The following is a 21,624-nucleotide window of genomic DNA, read 5'->3' as shown; positions in this document are numbered from 1 at the left end:
TGCACGTATAGGAGGATTAGGAGGAACTTGACGGAGGACCAAGGGGGAGAAGAAGGGGGGAAATGGTGGGGGAAAGGGAGAGAGGCAAACCATGAGAGACTCTTGAATGCTGACAAAAACTGAGGACTGATGGATGTGGGGGGGAGGGGGGGAGGGGCATGGAGGAGGGCACTTTGGGGATGAGCACTGAGTGTTATGTGGAAACTAATTTGACAATAAACTATTTGTAAAAAAAAAAAAAAAAAAAAGACATGAGTCTTAAATAAGGCTTGGCAATTATATTCCCATTAGCAAACCAAAGCTACTGACCAGAGGCCAACGCTAAGGGTGCTCACTAAGTCTTTCTGATCTTCAACAAAGGAACAGGATCTAAAGTACAGAAAAAAATTATATCAATTTAAAATTTAAATGTCAAATAAATAAACTATGCTCAGTAAAAGTTTAAAAGGCAAGCTATAAGTAACTATAGGCCTTTCAAGTTGTATTTGATTAGCATTTACTTACTTTCATTTTTTAATTTATTTTCCTGACTCTTATTCTAAGTTATAAGTACAACATTTATTATTGTAAGAAAGAAGAATCTGAGCCTGCCAGATTTCAATATTTACACCAAAGAAGTATCTTTGAGATAGGAAATGGAATCAAGCACATATGCAACAAAAATCTTTAATGGATGCTCTTATGTATAAGTCATTCTGCCAGGCTCAATTACACACACAAAGATGAAACATACTTGCATTTAAAACTGAAATCTGGTAGGGGAAATAAGACAAGTACATAATAACTATGATAATGCATACTAAGTTAAAAAGTACCCTAAGAAAGTCGTAGGAAAAGTGATATGAAAATTCAGAGAAATAAAAGATTTTTTTAATCAGTGATAAGGAAATTTGGATAGTAACTGGACATACCTAAAACTAACCTTTCTAGAAATAAAAGAGTATGGTGGGGAAAGGAATCATATATAGCTGCCATTTACATATATATTTACTCGCTCCAGATTAAAATAGAGAACAATGATACAATGATAGTAAAGGAAATCATATCCTAAATATACAATAGACTAAGAAACTCATTTGTGGAGCACTGGCATTATTACTGAGAACCACAGTTCTGAACCTTTTTGGGTCACTTGAAAATTATGAACTCACAGCAGAAAAAATGCACATCTGCACAAACACCAATATTTAAGTACAATTTCAGGGGGTCCACTGATGCTATGAATTCTCTGACCCAGCAAAAAAGCTCATTCTAATCTCTTGTGAATCACGGTTTCCATAACTGAGCTAGTATATAGTAAAAATGAAGTAGAAAACATCAGTCTACCCTGAGGTTAGAAAATAAAGTCCATGGGGCACTTGGATGCCTCAGAAAGTTAAGCATCCGACTCCTGATTTTGGCTCAGGTCATGATCTCACGGTTGTGAGATCTAGTCCCATTTCGGGCTCTGTGCCAAGAAAATAAAGCCTGCTTGGGACTGACTCTCTCTCTCTCTCTCCCTTCCCTGCTCATTCACTCTCTCTCTTTCAAATAAATAAACATTAAAAAAGAAAAGGTAAACACTTTTTGAAAAGAACAAAAAGAAAAGAGAAGAATCACATATCTCTGCCCTCATGGGCTCGTTATATCTTTTCTGTTTCCAGTAGAAGCTGCAAAGATCACCTCAGCAGTCATAATCAAGGCCTTAAAAGCTTTCTGCAACCTACTCTAGCTGGCAATAAACTCCTTTGGGTACTGTGAAAGGCCCCCAATACCTCCAATCCTACTGATACCTTAAAATAAAGCCAAGTAACTATCTGATCCTTTCCATAGCCAGAAGCTCCTTAAGTGACAATGGTAAATATTAAATAGCACCTTCTGCAGGAACTTATAGTCTCAATATGAGACTTGAAAATTTCGTTAATAATGCTACCTAATAATAAATAGTATTTAATATTTTACATGTATTGCTCATTTACATTATCTTATCTGATCTTCACAATAACTCTGTGAAATGGACAGAGTCCATTACAACTAATCATAGATAACAAAATTAATTCAGGACTCACAAGTCTCAAACATCAAGTCACACCCACTACTATGTGGCACCAATTGAGGCATTATGACATTGGAAAATTCGTATTTCCAAAATCCAGACGGTGATTCTTGCTCTATAAATACAAGTTACAGTCCGATTCTGGGACACAAAACCAACTTGGACTACCTTTTTCTTTTAATGAAAGTACGAAGTAGAAGATTCACACAACTAAAACAAATTGTACATAAAACAGTGCACAGATAAGTCACAGTGCAAAACATATTTTATACTATGGATCACAGTCAAAAAATGTCAAATGCAAATGCCATCTTTTAATATTAATAAATCAATGTAAATTCTGTACTGTAAACATCCTTAAATACAGAGAAATACTGCCTTTGTTGATATCCTACCTTAAAATCTTAAAAAAAACGGATTCTAGCATAATTCTTTCAATAATTTCAATAATTCTTTGAAACATGATTCTTTCTTATGATCCCTGGTCTAAGCAATACTTAATGTAAACAGGACTTCAAAACTACAATTTTTATTCATGTAATTTGTACGTCCGTAGGAAAATGAGGATTGCTTCCTCAACAGTCACCAAACTATTCATGTTTACAAAGCACGTGGCAACACAACAGCAAGGTTTGAATATAAATTAACAATGGGAATTTGTCTTTCCTGTGAAACCCTCAAGGGTGGCCCCAGCAGGCCCAAACAAGAGAAGTGGAGATCTGTTTATTCTGTTCTCCTTGCTTGTTCATCTCTTCAAGAATAATAACTCTGACTGGACAGAAATACGTTGAAAGTGTCACTGTAGTAAACCTTAATCCCCAATTTAGGGGCTGGAATGCCTGATACTCCCACATGTACAGGACCACAGGGCAGAAGAACTCTAACTTTCAAACAGAGTGAAAAACCGTATGTCCTAGAAGTAGGACTGAAATTCTCCAATGATCCGATTTGTCCCACTCTTCCAGATCCTTGGCTATTTCTGAGCTGAAAGTAATGGTTAACAGAATAAAGTATCACTTAATCAGGCAGAAAAATGTAGGGAGCAGACAGGGAGAAAGAAAGGCAATATTAAAAGAAAGAAAAGCACACGGAAGGGAAAGCAAAGCACATGAGGGGAGAGGACCGTGTGAGCATTCATGTGCGTGCACTGTCAGGGGACAGGGAACAGTCAAAGGAAGCAAAGGCAACAGTGAGAGGGAAAAAAGAAGGAAGATGAGAAGTTCAAAGAGAAAAACCAGTGATGTACGTAATGACAAAATCATAAAGCTCTTATTTATAGTCTTATGATCTTATGTAATTTGTAATATACATACATACAATTGAAGTTTTTACAGTGTATGGTCTCATACTGTAAACAACTGAATATATTTATCTTCGCTCCCCTCCCCCAACAGAAAGCTAACCGGTTCTAACATTAGATTGCCAGGTCCACCCGACTGTGGCCTGCTCCACTTCCTGCCATATCCTCGAAGTCCACCCAGCAAATGATAAATGTGCACTAACCGTGTAGAAGGAAATAAAGGAAAGGGGAATAGAAATAAAAGAATACAGGAAGAAAATTTCAGGGTACTTTCTTCAAAAATCGAACACCCATACTTAAATGACATTTAGTTTCTCTGACACATAATAAGCAATGCGGTAAGTAGAACGGATCTACGCTCCAACGGGTGGGTCTAAAAGTCAAATTCCCTTTCTCCGCAATAGAACGTGAATTTCTTATACTTTAACATTAACACCAAATCAAAAATATTTTAATACTACTGATTCAATTTATGTTACTACAAAAATGAGTACATCCCACCACAAAATATATACAATTACAAGCAGGTAAGTTTGAAATGTGTTATTCTCATTACTAAAGGAGTCATTAAAAATTATCTTTTAAAAAAAGAGAATTTAAAATGCTGTTTTTCACCTATTAAATATTTACACACCTTCATCAGGACACACCTACTGCACAAAGCAAAGTAATAGATACAAATACAAACAAGCAATCCTCTACTTGTAGACTTGGAGTAAGACAGCTGCATATAAACAGGAAGTGAAAACCATTTTGACTCAAAGACTCCCAATAGACGGATTATGAAGGGAGGATTACAAAGGGACTTAGAGTATTTGACTTGGGGCGCAAAGAATGATAGGGGACAGCTGGAAGGATAATAAAAGCAGTAAAAAGTCAAAGAATTAGGAGATTGCAGCCAGCAAACAGAAAAAAAGCAGATTAACACCAGAGAAAAGCCAGTAAAAATGAGAACAGAAACTTAACAACAAAAAAAACAAGCAACCCAATTTTCTTCAAAGAAGATATACCAACGGAAAGATGCTCAACATCACTGGTTATTTGGGAAAGGCAAATAAAACTGAGAAACCCGTTCACACCCACTAGGATGACTATTAGCAAAAAGACAGAAAGTCAGTGTAAGGATGTGGAAAAAGTGGAACCACATGCACTGCTGGTGGGAACGTAACATGGTACAGCTACTGTGAAAAAACCGTATGGAAGTTCTTCCCAAAATTATACATACACAAGATGATCCAGCAATTCCCCTTTCTGGATGTTTAGAATTAAAAGCAGTCTCAGAGAAGCAACTGCATACCCATATTCACAGTAGCGTTATATATAAGAGCCAAAATGGGGAAGCAACTCAAGTGTCAGACAATGGAGGAAGAAACAAAGTGTGGTATATATGTACAAGACAACATTATTCAACTTTAAAAAGGAAGGAAATTCTGACATATGGTACAACATGAATGAACCTTTAAAACATTATGCTGAGTGAAAGAAGTCAGACACAAAAGAACAGACATTCCATGATTCCACTTCTATTAGGTGCTTAGAATAGTGAAACATACAGAGACCAAAAGTGGACTGGTGGTGACAAAATGTTGTGGGGAGGAGATAATGAAGAGCTACTGTTTAATGGGTACAGAGTTTCAGTTTGGGATGATAAAAATTTCCGGAAATGCATAGTGTGATCGTTGCACAACAGTGTGAGTGTGCTTAATGCCGCTGAATTGTATACTTAAAAATGATTAAAATGATAAATTTTATATTCTGTATATTTAACACAATAAAAAAACTGAAGTACAATGAAACATGTCCTTATATTAGTCACTGTTAATCTTAAACTGTATATAATTTAAAAGAAGAGATTATAGGTATAATGGTTGAAAGGTAACCCCTGAAAGATGTGTCCATGTCATAATCCCCAGAACCTCGGAGTGTGACACCATTTGGAAAAGATAGTTGCAGATGTAATTAAGTCAAGGAATTGAAAGGAGGATATCAACCTGGATTATCCATGTAGTCCCTAAAACCAATGACGAGCGTCCTTTTAAGAGAGAGACAGAGGGAAATTTGAGGAGAAGGTAATGTGAAGATGGAGGCAGAGATGGGACGATGCAGCTACAATCCAAGGAACGCCAAGGACCGCCAGCAGCCACCAAAAGCTAGGAGAGGCAAAGAATGGATTCTCCAGGGGCGCCTGGGTGGCTTAGTCGGTTAAGTGTCCGACTTTCGCTCAGGTCATGATCTCGCGGTTCGTGGGTTCGAGCCCCGCGTCGGGCTCTGTGCTGACTGCCAGCTCAGAGCCTGGAGCCAATTTCAGAGTCTGTATCTCCCTCTCTCTCTGACCCTCCCCTGCTCACGCTGTCTCTCTCTCTCTCCTAGAAATAAATAAAAAATATTAAAAAAAAAAAAAAAAAGAATGGATTCTCCATTAGAGCCTGTGGAGGGAGAGCAACCCTGTCAACACCTTGATTGCTGACTTCTGGCCTCCAGAATTGTTAGAGAATACATTTCTGTTGTTTAAAGCTACCAGATTTGTTGTAATTTATGAAGATGGCCCTAATAATCTACTATGGGGGTAACAAAATAAAAAATAAGAAAGTGAGCCTTCTACGCATAGAACATATTATTCAAGCCAAAATTTAGCTATGAAAGCCAAGAGGAAAAGAGGGTACCTGTGCTTCACCACTAAGCCATAGTAGTCCCAGGCCACGTGACGTCCGTGAACATGAGTGCTGAAGGCAACGTGCTGAAGCCAGCCTCCCATCCTGGGCAGGGCGGGGTGAGGTTTGCCTGCACGCTCCTGGCCCAGCATGTGGGGAATCTGGGGCAGCACATCCACAGGGTCAGACCACAGAGAAAGGCTGCACCCTGCTATCTCAGAGGCTTTCAGCCAGGATGTTTCTGTGAATTGATTCCTTCATCTACTCCCAGATAAAATGAAGATACCTGTCTTTTGCCCCACATGTTAAATGCCTGAAGGGAATCTTCCAAGAGGCAGTACCTGCGCCTGCACTAAGACGGGCAAGTTACCTACAGAGCCGTCTACAGTAGGGACTGGGAGAGCGCAGATGTGTAAATACGCCAGGTGTGGCATTACTCAACTACCACCCCTTCTAAAGCCCCATCTTCTAGAATTTCTCAACCAAATTTGATCATTAGACAGGAAGGAGATCAATCACTCATTTTTGTTTATAAAAAATGGATAACTCCGTTTCACTCCTTTGATGAAGATATATCAGGAGTATACCTGGTTGTGAAAGTATTAGTGTGATGTGATTTGAGGTAAGGGAAAGCTGCTGTGTGTTTTATTTTTTAATATGCAGTATAAAGGGTGATTTTTTTCTAATGTCTGTGTTTAATTTGCATGTACTGGACCATTCATTTCATGTATTAAAATGCACTATTTCCCCAAAAGGTATAGGAGTAAAGAGGCAAGTTGTAAAAAAAATAGCAAGGTTAAGGAAAGAAAGAAAACATCATTTTCAAAAACATTCCCCAAAAATATCTTTTCCATGCTGAAAAATCTACAGAGTTCTTTTCTTTATAAGTAAGTGATATAAGGATATAGGGAGACAGAGAGCCATCTTTAGTCTAGAGTAACTCCTACTTTAAACAGATTGTCAAGCTGTATACAGGTTGTATTTCCTGAAAATTGCCATTTAAATGCCTCCACTTCTCCACTTGTCTCCTTAAGTCACATTTGACAAATCTTACTAAAATATACAATACACTTCTATATTTTATCTTAAAAGGTAATAAACATTCATATTGTGTTGTATGCAAGTAAAATTCTTAGTTTAATTTTTCTTTTCTTTCCTTCAGTGGAGGCCAAACTATTACCAGCCACGATACTTGCTGTCTCAAACAGTCCTTAGTTGGCCTGAGACACTTCTGTCCTTCCCCCTTTCACCATGCCAACCAGTGGGTAATCAAACACAAAAGAAATCAAATCCAAAACTGTATTTAAAAGAATCAACAGGGTCTTAGTGATGTCTATTAAACAACAGTGCCTGGGTTAGTGGTAGGGCACAGGGATAGACATTCAGAAAAATAATCCCATTCACTTGTTTCCTGATATTTGGTAATTATATTTCCTACAGAGCTGAGAAAGAGGTAGATCTCCAAAGAAGTATGTGGTTAACCAAATTCAAAATTAAATTTTGAACTTAACTGACCAAAACTAATTCAGTGTCTTTATATTTAACTTTTTAAAATAATCTGGATTTTGATAAAACTTGTTTCATTTAACATTTTGAGTTTTACTTCCATCTGTTGTTATTCCTTAATTTGTCATCACTGCTTAATCTATTTTAATCTATTAGCTGGATGTAAATTTATAAGCACATTTTTATCATTTTCCTATTTACAAAGCTTTACATGTTTTAATGTGATTTCCCCATTGCCTTTTACTAGACAGATAATCATTACTCTCACCACAGCAAAGATATAATTTGTATATACTACAAGTTTCTCTTTAAAAAAGAGAGAGATAAAGAACGATGTATAAAAACTAACAAATTATTATCCCTTGCCATCAAACAAATCCAGTTTTCTAAGTAGCTCTTTTTATTGGAAAATTCCTCCATGAATATCTATATCCCCAATACTTCTTATTCTCCCTAAGGAATGATTAAAGATAAGTATCAATCTTTGACCAATGATAAACTAAAGTATATAAAACAAATGATCTCAGCCTTAACGCCTTCAAAAGACCTATTTTCAATTCACTGCCAAGTTCCAATTTAATCACTTTCACTTTCTAATTTAGTGCCATTGTTAAGTTCTTCATATCCCTCAGGCTATGACACTCAAAACATATGTCCTACAAAAATCTTAATCAGTGAAAGCCAATATATCAATTTGTGGCTATGTAGGCAGGAGCAACTCCATCCTAAATTACCCAAGATTGATGCATCTCTTCTTGACCTGAATTCTTGCTGGCCTAAGCAAGCAAGACCTGGGTCTCAAGCAGGCCGCCTGGAGCCTGGGCATAGTAGAAGGATGGCATGTCTGAGAATATGAGGAGGAAACCAACACCCAGTGCACTCAGTCAGCCTTGCTGTTCTGAGGTTGTTCCTATTACACACCTCTAGAGGGCCGGGCTCTAGTGGGAAGGGCTACAACCTTGTAACAAAGGCCAGAGGGAACTGCAGAGGATAGGATGTGAAGGCTAGGGAAACTGGCCTACCTAATGAGTGTCCTGTTCCATATAGCCATCTAAATGCAGTAAATTATATACGCTCCTTTACTTATCTTAAAAGAACTAGCATTCTTTGCCTCCATCAGTTATAGTGGTCTCTTCGTCACTCAAATCTTCATTCCACTGTGACAACTTTATAAACTATTGGTAATCTCATAAGCCATCACTGCTACCAAAAAAAAAAAAAAAATTGGCAGGGAACATAAAAAATCCAACCATACCTCTTTCCACTCTGAAAAATTTAGAAGGTTCCTATTTTAAAATAATAATTATAATGATGAGATTAAAATGTTTGTTGATTTTTATTTTTGCTGGCCACTCCTTCATTTGCATAGAGCTGACATATAAACACAAAAGATATTTCGTTTTTGTCAAGGCAAGAAATGGACTAGCATGAATTCATATCTCAGTTCTGCCATTTATAAGCTATATCATCTTAACAAGGAACCTAATTCTTTATCCATTTTACCCAATCTACTCACTAAAATGGAGATTAAAATATTTATTTTGGGGTTCCTGGGTGGCTCAGTCAGTTGGGGATCGACTGGCTCAGGTCATGATCTCACATTCTGTGGGATTAAGACCCACGTCAGGCTTTGAACAGACAGCATGGAACTTGCTCAGAATTCTCTCTCACTGTCTCTCTCTGCCCTTCCCACACTTGCTCTTTCTCTCTCTCAAAATAAATAAACTTAAAAAATATTTATTTCACAGAGTGGTTAAAGTGAGAGAACTGTTTAATTAAAAAAGAAAACTTCAGGGATCCCCAGGTTACTCTGTCAGCTGAGCGTCTGACTCTTGATTTCAGCTCAGGTCATGATCCCAGGGTAATGTAACAAGCCCTGAGTTGGGCTCCACACTCAGCTTGAGATTCTCTCTCTCTCTCTCTCTCTCTCTTCCCTGCCCTTCTCCTGCTCGCAAGCATTCACATGGTCTCTCTCTCTCTAAAAAAAGAAAGAAAGAAAAGAAAAGAAAAGAAAAGAAAAGAAAGAAAGAAAGAAAGAAAGAAAGAAAGAAAGAAAGAAAGAAAGAAAAGAAAGAAAAGAAAGAAAGAAAACACTATTTCACTCACTAATCTGAGTTTCAGCTCTCTTATACCTTACCTACAGTTTTACTGGCTCTCTAACCTCACTGCAAATAACACTAAGATTCTGAAATAATCAGTTTGGGTCAGAGCTCAGGCATCAGTATTTTCTTTTCTTTCTTTTTTTTTTAATGTTTTATTTATTTCTAGGAGAGAGAGAGAGAGAGAGAGACAGCAGGGGAGGGTCAGAGTGAGAGGGAGTCACAGACTGAAACAGGCTCCAGGCTCTGAGCTGGCAGTCAGCACAGAGCCCGACGCAGGGCTCGAACCCACGAACCGCGAGATCATGACCTGAGCGAAAGTCGGACGCTTAACCGACTAAGCCACCCAGGCGCCCCAGGCATTAGTATTTTCTAAAAGCTCTCCAGGTAATGGCTATGTGGCAAGTAAAGAACACTGTCTAGCTCCCTGATCCCTTCATTTCCTATACCATCTCCTCTCTTTTCTGGCTACACCCCATTGGTAACCACGAGAACAACTCTCTCCACAGCACCCTTCAATGCCCTGGAGCCCCATCCTTCCGAGTCACTCATTTATTTAACCTCAAACCTGAGCTCAGGGCTATAATGCACCATGCTCCACTGCTGAGCACTGCTAGTGTAACTGTACAGTGCTCACTTTCCAACTTCAGCTGTGTCTTCAACAATCTTTTTTTCTCTCTTGGACAGCTCTTTCTTTTTTCCTCCCACCTGACCTCCCACCAAACTAATCTAAGCCGTAATGAAGCAGTAAATGTTAATTTTATTAAAATCCCACTCCTGAATACATACCTTATTAATATTCTTTATGACAAAATGAGAAAGGCACACAAAGCACTTGGCCCACATACAGAAGAACAGTGACAGTCTCGAGGAAAAGCAACTGTGTGACTGATCTGCAAAGCCAAACAAGCTGCAACTTGTCACTAAGGCACAACTGGCAGAAAAACGATGGCTGTTCCGACCTGGGCATATGACTGACATTCTCTCAAAAATGAACCATGTGAACCTGTCATTTAAAGGAAAACTATCATATTTGCCGCCAGTGGTAAAATTTGAGCTTTGGAAAACTTGTACCTGCCATGTGATCTTAACAGTCTCCCAGAACTGGCAGTTCATACTCTTATTTGTATAAAGCAGTTCACAAACATAGGAAAAGTTAAATAATGATAATGTAATTTAAATAGCAACTTAAAACCATTTTGGGGCACCTGGGTGGCTCAGTCGGTTAAGCATCTGACTTTGGCTCAGGTCATGGATCTCACAGTTCATGGGTTTGAGCCCCGCATTGGGCTCTGTGCTGACAGCTCAGAGCCTGGAGCCTGCCTCAGATTCTGTGTCTCCCTCTCTCTGACCCTCCCCTGCTCATACTGTCTCTCTTTCAGAAATAAATAAAACATTTTTTAAAATGTTTTTTAAATCATACTGTTTGGAAATGCACAAGGCAACACTTGATAAACCACCCAAAGAACTCGGAGAGCCCAGAATTGTCTATATACGAATGATGAGGAAAACAAGAAATTTACTTGGGTGGTGGCTACCAAGAAAGGCTCTATATAACAATAATATCTGAATTGAGACTTGAATGGGTAGGGTTTAGATTGGTAGAAAAAAGTGAAATAGACAGATGATTGATAGAATTTTAAAGAGAAATACTGTCTTCAAGTATATTTTTGCTATCTCATGTGTGTTAATTCAAACCATCAAATGATACTTTAAGATCCTAGAGGTCAGGAAACACATTTTACAATGATTTATTATCTATCAGACAGACTACCTCAGGGTCAAATTTAATACACTGATCTTTGTGGTTAGAAAAATAAGATCTATACAAGGAGGAAACAGAATAGTAATAATCTAAATCCCAGGTTAAATCCCAGCTCGGGCACCTGCCTAGGTTGCCTTGGATAATTCAGTTAACCTCACTAACTCAATTCAAATACACCTACTTTGAGGATCCTCCTAAAAACATCGTACCTAAAAGTACTAAAGATAACTAATAATCAGAGAAGGAATGAGAATCTGTGTTGCTAGTTTTATGCTGACCTTGTTATTTTTCATATTATTTTGCAAACGAGTAATTCATGTCATTTTTATTTTCTACTTTAGCAAAAGGAATATGCACAAGGAAGATGATACATATTATACACAATTGTATTACTGAAAGATTTCTCTTTAAAGTGGAAGGAGGGTTTTTAAATATTTTCAGTACAGTACACTCTTACTTATACTATTGAAATTCAATCCACCATAGCATTGTATTATCAGAAATTAATTCCAATTTATCCTTCTTCAGATGGTCCAAAATAATGCATTCTCTTTCCTCCCATTTACTTCACACATTCCTCCAGTCACCCTGACGCCATCTTTTCTTCTCTACACGCGCACAAAAACTCTCTCTCTCTCTCTCCCTCTCTCTCTCCTCTCTTCATTCTTCAATCTTTTCTTCTTGAGGTGACTCCAGCCACTAGAGGGCAATAAGTTCACAAAGACAGATGTACTTATCTATAATGAATTGAGATTCACATATGAAAAAAAAACTAAGAACTGTTATCATCACAAACCCTGAATCACAGGTGTGAATATGTAAGGTACATACTTCAAGCTCAAAAAAAAAAAATCATCCTGGAAAAGGGAGTTCATAGAAGTATACATTAATTATCAAAAAAGGAATTCCAGTTTCTCATTAAGACAACTGAAGAAATAAGATTAATTTGCTTAGAGGTCCATAGCAATATAAGAAATCAGGCTTTTTAAATATTAACTTCAGATGAGAGAAGAAAAAAAAAGAAAACAAAAACACAAAGGTAGAATCTACAGAATGGGTAGAAAAGTGAGAACTGATTTTTCCAAGGCCTCCACTGCCAAACTGAGAAAACAACGGATGGATTGAAGAATATAGTGGATTTACCTACTCCTTCTATTGAAAAGCAAGGGAAGATTTTAAACGCATATTTTTGGGGGAGGAAAATGGTGACCGTAGTCTTCACTTTTTTTCTCACAATTAAGGATGTGGAGGAGGAGAAAAGTTATTATCACTAAGCTTTAACAGATAATTTTACTATTTTTTGCGCAAAATCTAAATTCAAATCAACTTAATTTCCTTTATATTTATTTATTCACACTGACATTGCAAAAATGCAAAATTCATATAACATCAACATGTTTAGGAAACCATCATTTTCTTACCCTCATTGGATGTATGTCAGCATAAGGTGGTTTTCCTTCGGCCATTTCTATAGAAGTAATGCCAAGGGACCAGATGTCAGCCACACAGTTATAGCCTATTTCTTGAATTACCTCAGGAGCCATCCAAAACGGAGTTCCTATCACAGTGTTGCGTTTTGCCATTGTATCCTGCAAAAAACATTATGCAGATGTAAATACTACTACAAAAACACAAAGGAAGTCTGCCAACATATTCTCTAAACTGTATAGTGAAACCCTCAATTACTACATATTATATCTGAAATTGACTATTATCCTAGAATTTCAACTAGAGCTCTGACAGGACATTTTTAGAAATTATGAATTCAGTAATAACAAAGAGTTCACAAGAATCTTATCTCCACCATCATTAAAGATAGTCATTAAAAACAGTACTATAACAATAAAAGCTATAGAAATGGATCAATATAGCTTTCCTTTTTAAACATTTAAGCATTTCAATGGCATTTTTTTCATATTCATCCAACATCTCTTAAGTTGAAAATAAAATAAATAATACTTAAATTATGGCTCCTTCTCCCCAAGAACAATGTGGTTATGTATTTCTTGCAATTACCTCTTCCAAAAAGTTATCAACATTTAGTCAGAATTAAAACCTGGACAAACAAGCACTTACTGTTAACTGACCAGCCACTCCAAAATCAGCCAATTTTGCATGTCCTTCTGTATTGAGGAGAATATTTCCAGCTTTTATATCTCTGTGTATTTTTCTCATGAAGTGCAAATATTCTAGTCCTTTCAAAGTAGATTTAAGAATAGTTGCAATTTCATCTTCTGTTAACTGGAAACAAATATTTGTAAAACTAAAATGAAAAACCATGCTAGGTAAACTTTACAAAAGAGCACTGGTAACTAATCCTTCTTTCTAATGACCGCTAAACTTCTAGGAAAAGACTAAAAGATAAAGAACTGGGGGAGATGCCTGGGTGTTCAATCAGATGAGCATCTGACTCTTGGTTTCAGCTCAAGTCATGATCTCACGGTTCATGTGTTCAAGCCCCACATCAGGCTCTGCACTAACAGTACAGAGCTTGCCTGAAATTCTGTCTCTCCCTCTCTCTTCCCCTCCCCTGTTCACCTACTCTCTCTCTTGCTTTCTCTCTCTCAAAATAAATTTTTACAAATTGGAAAAAAAAAAAGAACGTGGGACTTCTTTTTCCTCACAAATATTTTTTGTCACTCTTACTACACGTTTTATTGATGAAAAAAATTTCAGTATTAAATTTATCCTTTCTTTAAAAGGCAGAAGATTTATACTATCTGAAACCAGAGTATTAAATTTATCCTTTCTTTAAAATTACCAATGTCATCCCTAAAGCACACAGCCTCTCCCAATATTCAATGTGACCCTAAGAAATCACTATTTCCCACATCTTCTGACACTGAGGTAGCAATATCACCACCACCTGTCCTGAAAGTAAATTCAGACATGCTTCCCTGTGATGTTGGTAATTCTTGGTCAACAGTTTTCCACAAAGGAAAGAAAACACAGGTGGTTTGCCAAGAGTCTCCTGCACAAAGTGATTATACCCATACCACTCCTCCTCTTCCAGCCAGGTCATCTTTAACCCACCCAAATCCTGGATTTCTGGCCATAAGAATGAGAACTCAAAAATGAAAATACCAGAGAAAGACCAGGAAAATGGAAACACAAAATAAGGTTGTCAAGGGGAGACTAAGGGGGGAGAAAGGAGAAAAGGTAGCCAGGGAAAGAAGTAGGAAAGGAAACATTCTCAGTAGGTGTAACAACAGAGCCAAATCTCTACCGCCCTTTATGCTAATCATTTTGCATGTATTATCTCATTTATCCTCATGACAACTGTCCAAGCCAGATACTATTATTACCAGCAGTTGACAAATGAGGAAATTATTGCACAGAGGTTCAGTAAATTCTTTCTTGTCACATACAAGATGGAGCCAAGATTTGAGTCCTGTCTGATCATAATCTATGCCTCTCTTGACAAACCTTGCTCAAGAGCCACTTATAAAAGCCTTTATTTTAAATATACCCTTAAATTAAAAAAACACATTTAAAATAAATAAATAAATAAATAAATAAATATACCCACATAATATTAAAAGTTCATGACAATAAAATCTACTTCTCCCTAAAAGTACATCAAATACGGGGCGCCTGGGTGGCTTAGTCGGTTGAGTGTCCGACTTTCGCTTAGGTCATGATCTCTCGGTTCGTGGGTTCGAGCCCCTCTTCGGGCTCTGTGCTGACTTCCAGCTCTGAGCCTGGAGTCTGTTTCAGAGTCTGTGACTCCCTCTCTCTCTGACCCTCCCCTGCTCACGCTGTCTTTCTCTCTCTCTCCTAGAAATAAATAAAACATTAAAAAAAATTAAAAAAATAAATAAATAAAAGTACATCAAATATAACCCAAAGATAAGCTTATGGAGATGGGGGGGGGGGTAGAGTTCCAATTTATACAAAGAGGACACTACTCTATTTGAGAAAGATAAAGAAGGAAAATTCAAATATCCAACAATGGGATAATGGGAAGATACAGTGCAAATTAAAACTATAATAATATTATACTACAAAGCTGTAGTAATCAAAACAGTATGGTACTGGCACAAAAAGACACATGTATCAAAGGAACAGAACAGAAAGCCCAGCATTAAAGCTATATGTTTGTGGTCAATTAATCTACAACAAGGACTCATGAATATACAATGGGAAAGAGACAGTCTTTTCAACAAATGGTACTAGGAAAACTGGACAGATACACGCAAAAGAATGAAACTGGGCCCCTTTCTTACACTATAACCAAAAATAAGCTCAAAATGGATTAAAGACCTAAATGTGAGACCTGAAACCATAAAATTCCTAGAAGAAAACAGTACATAATTTCTTTGACATCAGCCATAGAAAACATTTTCTTGATATGTCTCCTCTGGCAAAGAAAACAAAAACAAAATTCAACTATTGGGGCTACATCAAAATAAAAAGGTTCTACAGAGAAAAGGAACTATCAACAAAACAAAAAGGCAACCTACTGAATGGAAGAAAATATTTGCAAAAAATATATCCAATGAGGGGTTAATGTCCAAAATATATAAAGAACTTATGCAACCCAACACACACACACAGACACACACACACCAAATAATCCAACACCAAATAATCCAATTAAATATGGGCAGAGAAGCTGAACAGATATTTTTCCAAAGATACACAGACGGCCAACAGACACATGAAAACAGGCTCAGTATCACTAATCATAAGGGAAATACAAATTAAAACCACAATGAGACATCACCTGTCAGAATGGCTAAAATAAAAAACACAAGATATAACAATGTTGGTGATGATGTAGAATAAAAGGAACCCCCATAAACTGTTAGTGGGAATGCAAATTGGTGCAGTCACTGTGGAAAATAGTATGGAGGTTCTTTAAAAAATTAAAAATAGAATTACCGTAAGATCCAGTAATTCCACTACTGGGTACTTACTCAAAGAAAATGAAAACACTAACTCAAAAAAATATATGCAGCCCTATGTTTATTGTGGCATCAAGTGTCCATTCATACCTCTCTTCCCCCCCCCCCCCACACACACACAGAGGAATATTACTCAGCCATAAAAAAGAATGAAACCTTGCCAATCACAATAACAACATACATGGACCTAAAGGATATAATGAAACAAGTCAGAGAAAGACAAATACTGTATGATTTTACTCATGTGTGGAATTTAAGAAACAAATGAACAAGCAAAGAAAAAAAGAAACCAAAAAAATCAGATTCTTAAACACAGAGAACAAACTGGTGCTTTTCAGAGGGGAGGTGGTAGTAGAGAATTGGGGAAACAGATAAAGGGATTAACAGTACATTTTTCTTGATGATCACTGAGAAATGTGTAGACTTGTTGAATCATTATATTGTACAACTGAAACTAATATAACATGGTATGTTAATTATACTTGAATAATTATTCATATCTATTTATACACAAATGCATATATAAAGACTATGCAGAATGTGAAAGTAACTAGTGGAAGAAGTTTGTTTCACTGCCACCAATGGCACAGTGGCTCATGTCTCATTAAGAAACAAGCTAGGGACAACTGGATATTCACATGCAAAAAAATTAAGTTGGACTCCTACCTCACACCATATATAAAAGTTTACTCAAAATATACCAACAACTTAAATATATGAGTTAAAACCATAAAACACAGGGGTAAATCTTCATGACTGTTGGTTTAGTAATGGGTCATTAGATATGATATCAAAAGTACAAGCAGCAAAAGGAAAAATGATAACTTGGACTTCATCAGAATCAAAAATTTTGTGCACTAAAAGATATTATTCAGAAAGTGAAATGACAACTTAACAAAATGGGAGAAAATATTTGCAAATCATACATCTGACAAGGGTCCAGTATCCAGAATATATACCTCTGGCACCAAATATCCATCAATTGATTAATGAATAAAGAAGATGTGGCATACAGATACAATGAAATACTACTCAACAATGAAAATGAATGAAATCTTGCCATTTGCAACAATGTGGATGGAACTGGAGGGTATTATGCTAAACGAAATAAGTCAATGGCAAATATCATATGTTTTCACTCATATGTGGAATTTGAAAAAGTTAACAGAAGACCATCGGGGAAGGGAAAGAAAAAAAATAGTTCCAAAAATAGAGGGAGGCAAACCATAAGAGACTTTAAAATACAGAGAACAAACTGAGGGAGGACGGGGAAATGTGGGCGGGGAATGGATGATGGGCACTGCAGGGGGTACTTGTTGGGATGAGCACTGGTTATTTTATATAAGTGATGAATCATGGGAATTTACTCTCAAAGCCAAGAGCACACTATATACACTGCATGTTAGCTAACCTGACAATAAATTATATATATATTAAAAAAACAACAACAACAGGGAGTTGTAAGACTTGCTCCAAGGATGATATTCAAAATATCTGACCATCAGTTGAAGCAATGTCTAATTAGGACAGTTGCCACAGCCACAATACAAGTGGTTAACAAATTAAGAACAGATACCAGTCATACACAAGCAGTAAAACTGAGTATCAGCCCTGAGTATCAGGACAAAATGCGGGCCTCATCCCAGTATTTAAACGTAAATTATTTTAAAAGGTGTGCCTACCAAACAAAACAAGTATACCTGTCAATAAATTCTGTGAGTAAGCAGATTCACCTGGCCTGAAAAGTAACCTTAACTAAGGATATTATAGGTGGCTTAATAAGTATTTTCTTGAAAACAGATGCTTAATACCATGAAAACAAACATATAGATCAATGATTTAAACACTTTTAAACTATTTAAATAAAAATATGGGACACCTGGGTGGCTCAGTCGGTTGAGTGTCCGACTTCAGCTGAGCTCATGATCTCACAGCTCATGAATTCGAGCGCCACATCGGGCTCTGTGCGGACAGCTCAGACTTGAGGACCGCTTCAGATTCTGTGTCTCCCTTTCTCACTCTGCCACTCCCCCACTCATGCTCTGTCTTTCTTTCTCTCTCTCTCTCTCTCAAGAATAAATAAACATGAAAAAATTTAATAAAAGAAATATTTTTAAAATTTTAATATTTAAACCATAAATAAAATGAAAAATCTTTAACCTAACCTTATATGGTTCCAATCTAGCATGAAAGACAGAAACTCAGAAACTATTATAAAAAACACTTTCAAAGTAAAATGGGACTACAATGAAGAGCAATTAATTGGGGAAGAAAGAGAAAGTGGCATTAAAATTCGGCTTTGAATAAAAAAGTAGTTCACTATCAAGAAAAAGGAAAGATTTCAACAGGACAATTCAAAGAATTAATATAGTTATTATGAAATGGCACTCAGAAATCAAGTAAGGCCCATTTTCCCCCTTCCATTAAGATGGGGAAAATGGTTAAAAAAAAAAAAAAAAAAAGCGATGGGCCAAATTTCAGCCCTCTAAGTGCCAAAATGCAGGTAAACCTTAGCATATTTGAAAGAATAAATATTTACCTGGTCTCTTTTAAATTTCAATGGTATTAAACAAACTTTGGATAAAAGCAGTATCTGTAGCAACATTTTACAAGCATTTTGTGGCACTAATAGAGAAGAATGAGATAGGAACTTGTGTTTATTTAATGGACATTATAGAGTAGACTTTGAACAAGATACTTATTTCATAGCCTTACAAAAACTATTTTGTTATAAAGACTGGAAAGAAGGCAGGCAGGCAGACAGTTGACAGTCATTTTCCTAAACAGTTTTGTTTTTAAACAATACTTAAATATTTTAAGAAATTTCATTTATATATAAACTTAACCAGTTACCAAAGTGACTAGAATTCTATTTGGCAAGACAGGGAACTACTTATTCCCATCACTATATAAAAGTTAAAGTAGTAGCATTTTCATTTCTGTAATTAAGACTTTTCAACAGTTCAGATAGATCATACCCATCTATTTCAAAATGGTCAGGTTTACACTAAAAATACTTAGAAACACACACACACACACACACACACACACGGGAGAGCATCTTAATTTATACACTAGGAGCTAACTAATGTAAGATTTCAGTTCTAAGATAGAAAACTCTCAGACCCATTCTCAAGCCACAGTTCACCCTTCATTGAGTGGTATCAGAATCCTTTCCAATGAAAAATTTTATCAACAGAGTACTCCATTTATGGATTTAATTACATTATCTTTAATACCACACAGATTTAATTTTATTTCTATCACTATATAAATGGGGCGATGTCATTTTAAAATCACTTGAATCATACTTTATAAGTCTATTTTAAAAATAAATAAAAGTTGGAGAGATATAATAAACCACGAATGAAATACTCAGTAATCGGGGATCGATATAAGACTTTTATAGCTGAGCTAATACATTAAAAGGCGGAAGTCCACATCTGGTTTCAATACTGGTATGAATTCACTGGCAAATTTAAAAAGAATCTCATTGTACAAAAACAAAAAGATGGTTTTGATAGGCTTTAGTCCTCTGGTTACTTTTGTTTCTAGAGTCATATGATTAGTATAATAATATGATACATTTAATATGTCACTATGTATATGGTTTTGATAAAAATGCACCCACCAAATTGTCTCAAGGGCACATGCACAAGCTTTTTTTTTTTTTTTTTTTTTTTTTTAACATTTATTTACTTTTGAAAGACAGAGTGAGACAGAGTGTGAGCAGGGGAGGGGCAGAGAGAGGAGACACAGAATCCAAAGAAGGCTCCAGGCTCTGAACAAGGGTTCAGAACAGAGCCCGGCAGGGCTTGAACCCACGAACCATGAGATTGTGACCAGGGCCAAAGTGGGATACATAACCGACTGAGCCACCCAGGCGCGCCGAGCTGTTTTAAAATACACATACTGACATAATGTTCTCATGTCAGTAACAACAAATTCAAGTGGGTTTTTGTAAGTTCATACAAAATCAAGAATCTTAATTTTCTAAAAACGAATCTTGACAATCCAACGTAAACCCCACCTTTTTTACATACTTATTTATATAAAATGCATTAATTCTATATTTAGCACCTATTATCTATTAAGAAAATGAAAAAAGTGACATGGTTTCATCTTTCAAGTGCCATAGACAACTAACCATATATTATTATAAAATTTTAAGTTTCAATTTTCACAAGGACTTTTCATAAAGTCTTGAAAAGCATTTGATGAAAACTCACCTACGTAATCTTTCACAGTCTGTTAAGTCCTAGATCAGAACTCCCCTCTTTCAAGAAATCACCCTATAGTCCCCAAGTCAGGGGACTTTCCACAGATGATGCTGGTAACAGCAAAAACACCTTCCACTTCCTGAGATTTAATTATGCCAGCCACATTAAAGTTCCTTAAACACACTGTAAGAGGTAGGCACTAACAAGAATTTACTGAGAACTGTTACATAGCCCCTGTCTTCATGGTGCTCATAACTGAGTGAAAAGGGAAAGGCACAGAAACAAATAATTACAATATTAAGTAATGCCTGTAACGACAGGATTAGCTACAGGAGCACTCCAGGACAGCAGTTCCAAAAGCTGATTATGCATCACGAAAAGTACTCTTAAAATCCAAACCATATAATTTAACGCTCAAGGCCTTAAATGATACAGTCCCCACCAACCTTGACATCTCACCATACCATTCTCCCTACTCAAGTAAGGCTTCACAGAGGAGGTGACTTCTGAGCTGACTCTTAAAGAATGAACAAAGTTTGTCAGGTGACCAAAGAGGGAAGGAAATACTAGGTATGTATAAAGGCAATGGACATAAAAATATATGAAGTCCAATACTAGTGAATGGTTCTTTGTGTTTGAAGTAATGTGTATGGGAAAATAGTGCAAAATGCAAGGGTAGGTTATGGCCAAACTCTGCTTTATAGATCTACAAATTTTTAAGTGGAATGATGATATAAACATATCTGAACTTTCAGGAAAAAAGACCTCTCATAGCAAACTCTGAGTCTACTAGTGTGAAAAGCTAGTGTGGGGAAGATAATAATGAAATCATTTATAGTAGCAGCAGCAGCAGCTATAGTAGCTAACAGGTAGGCAACTTGCTTAAAATCCCAATGGAGATTTCTGTGGTAGAATTAATAATGAATTTCTTAAGCAAAATTAGACAAAAGTAGAGAAGATGAAGAGGTGTCGGAGCAGGCAGTGAACCAGGAAGGCACCGAAAGCAAAATCCATACTTCTTTCATAATTCACACTGATTGCCTCAGTGCTAAGAAATTCCATATAGCTTTGGTAACAGCCTCTCAACCAAAAAAATTGTTATTAAAAATGAACTTAGAGGGCGCCTGGGTGGCTCAGGCAG

General features: G+C 36.6%; 1 protein-coding gene across 1 annotated transcript in view; it reads right to left on the bottom strand.

Annotated features, from left to right (window-relative positions):
- The window catches only part of STK3 (serine/threonine kinase 3), a 267,353-nt gene that overhangs the window by 179,720 nt on the left and 66,009 nt on the right, over window positions 1-21,624 (bottom strand). The window contains exons 5-6 of the mRNA XM_039255488.1: window positions 13,433-13,597; window positions 12,778-12,945 (exon numbers count right to left, since the gene is read on the bottom strand). Coding sequence (XP_039111419.1) covers window positions 12,778-12,945; window positions 13,433-13,597 — 333 coding nt within the window. The remainder of the gene's footprint in view (window positions 1-12,777; window positions 12,946-13,432; window positions 13,598-21,624) is intronic.

This window comes from Hyaena hyaena, unplaced genomic scaffold (assembly GCF_003009895.1).
Source record: "Hyaena hyaena isolate Hyena2069 unplaced genomic scaffold, ASM300989v1 scaffold_533, whole genome shotgun sequence".
Taxonomy (NCBI): domain Eukaryota; kingdom Metazoa; phylum Chordata; class Mammalia; order Carnivora; family Hyaenidae; genus Hyaena; species Hyaena hyaena.
Note: the sequence above shows the minus strand (reverse complement) of the source record. Positions and strands in the feature narration are given on the sequence as shown.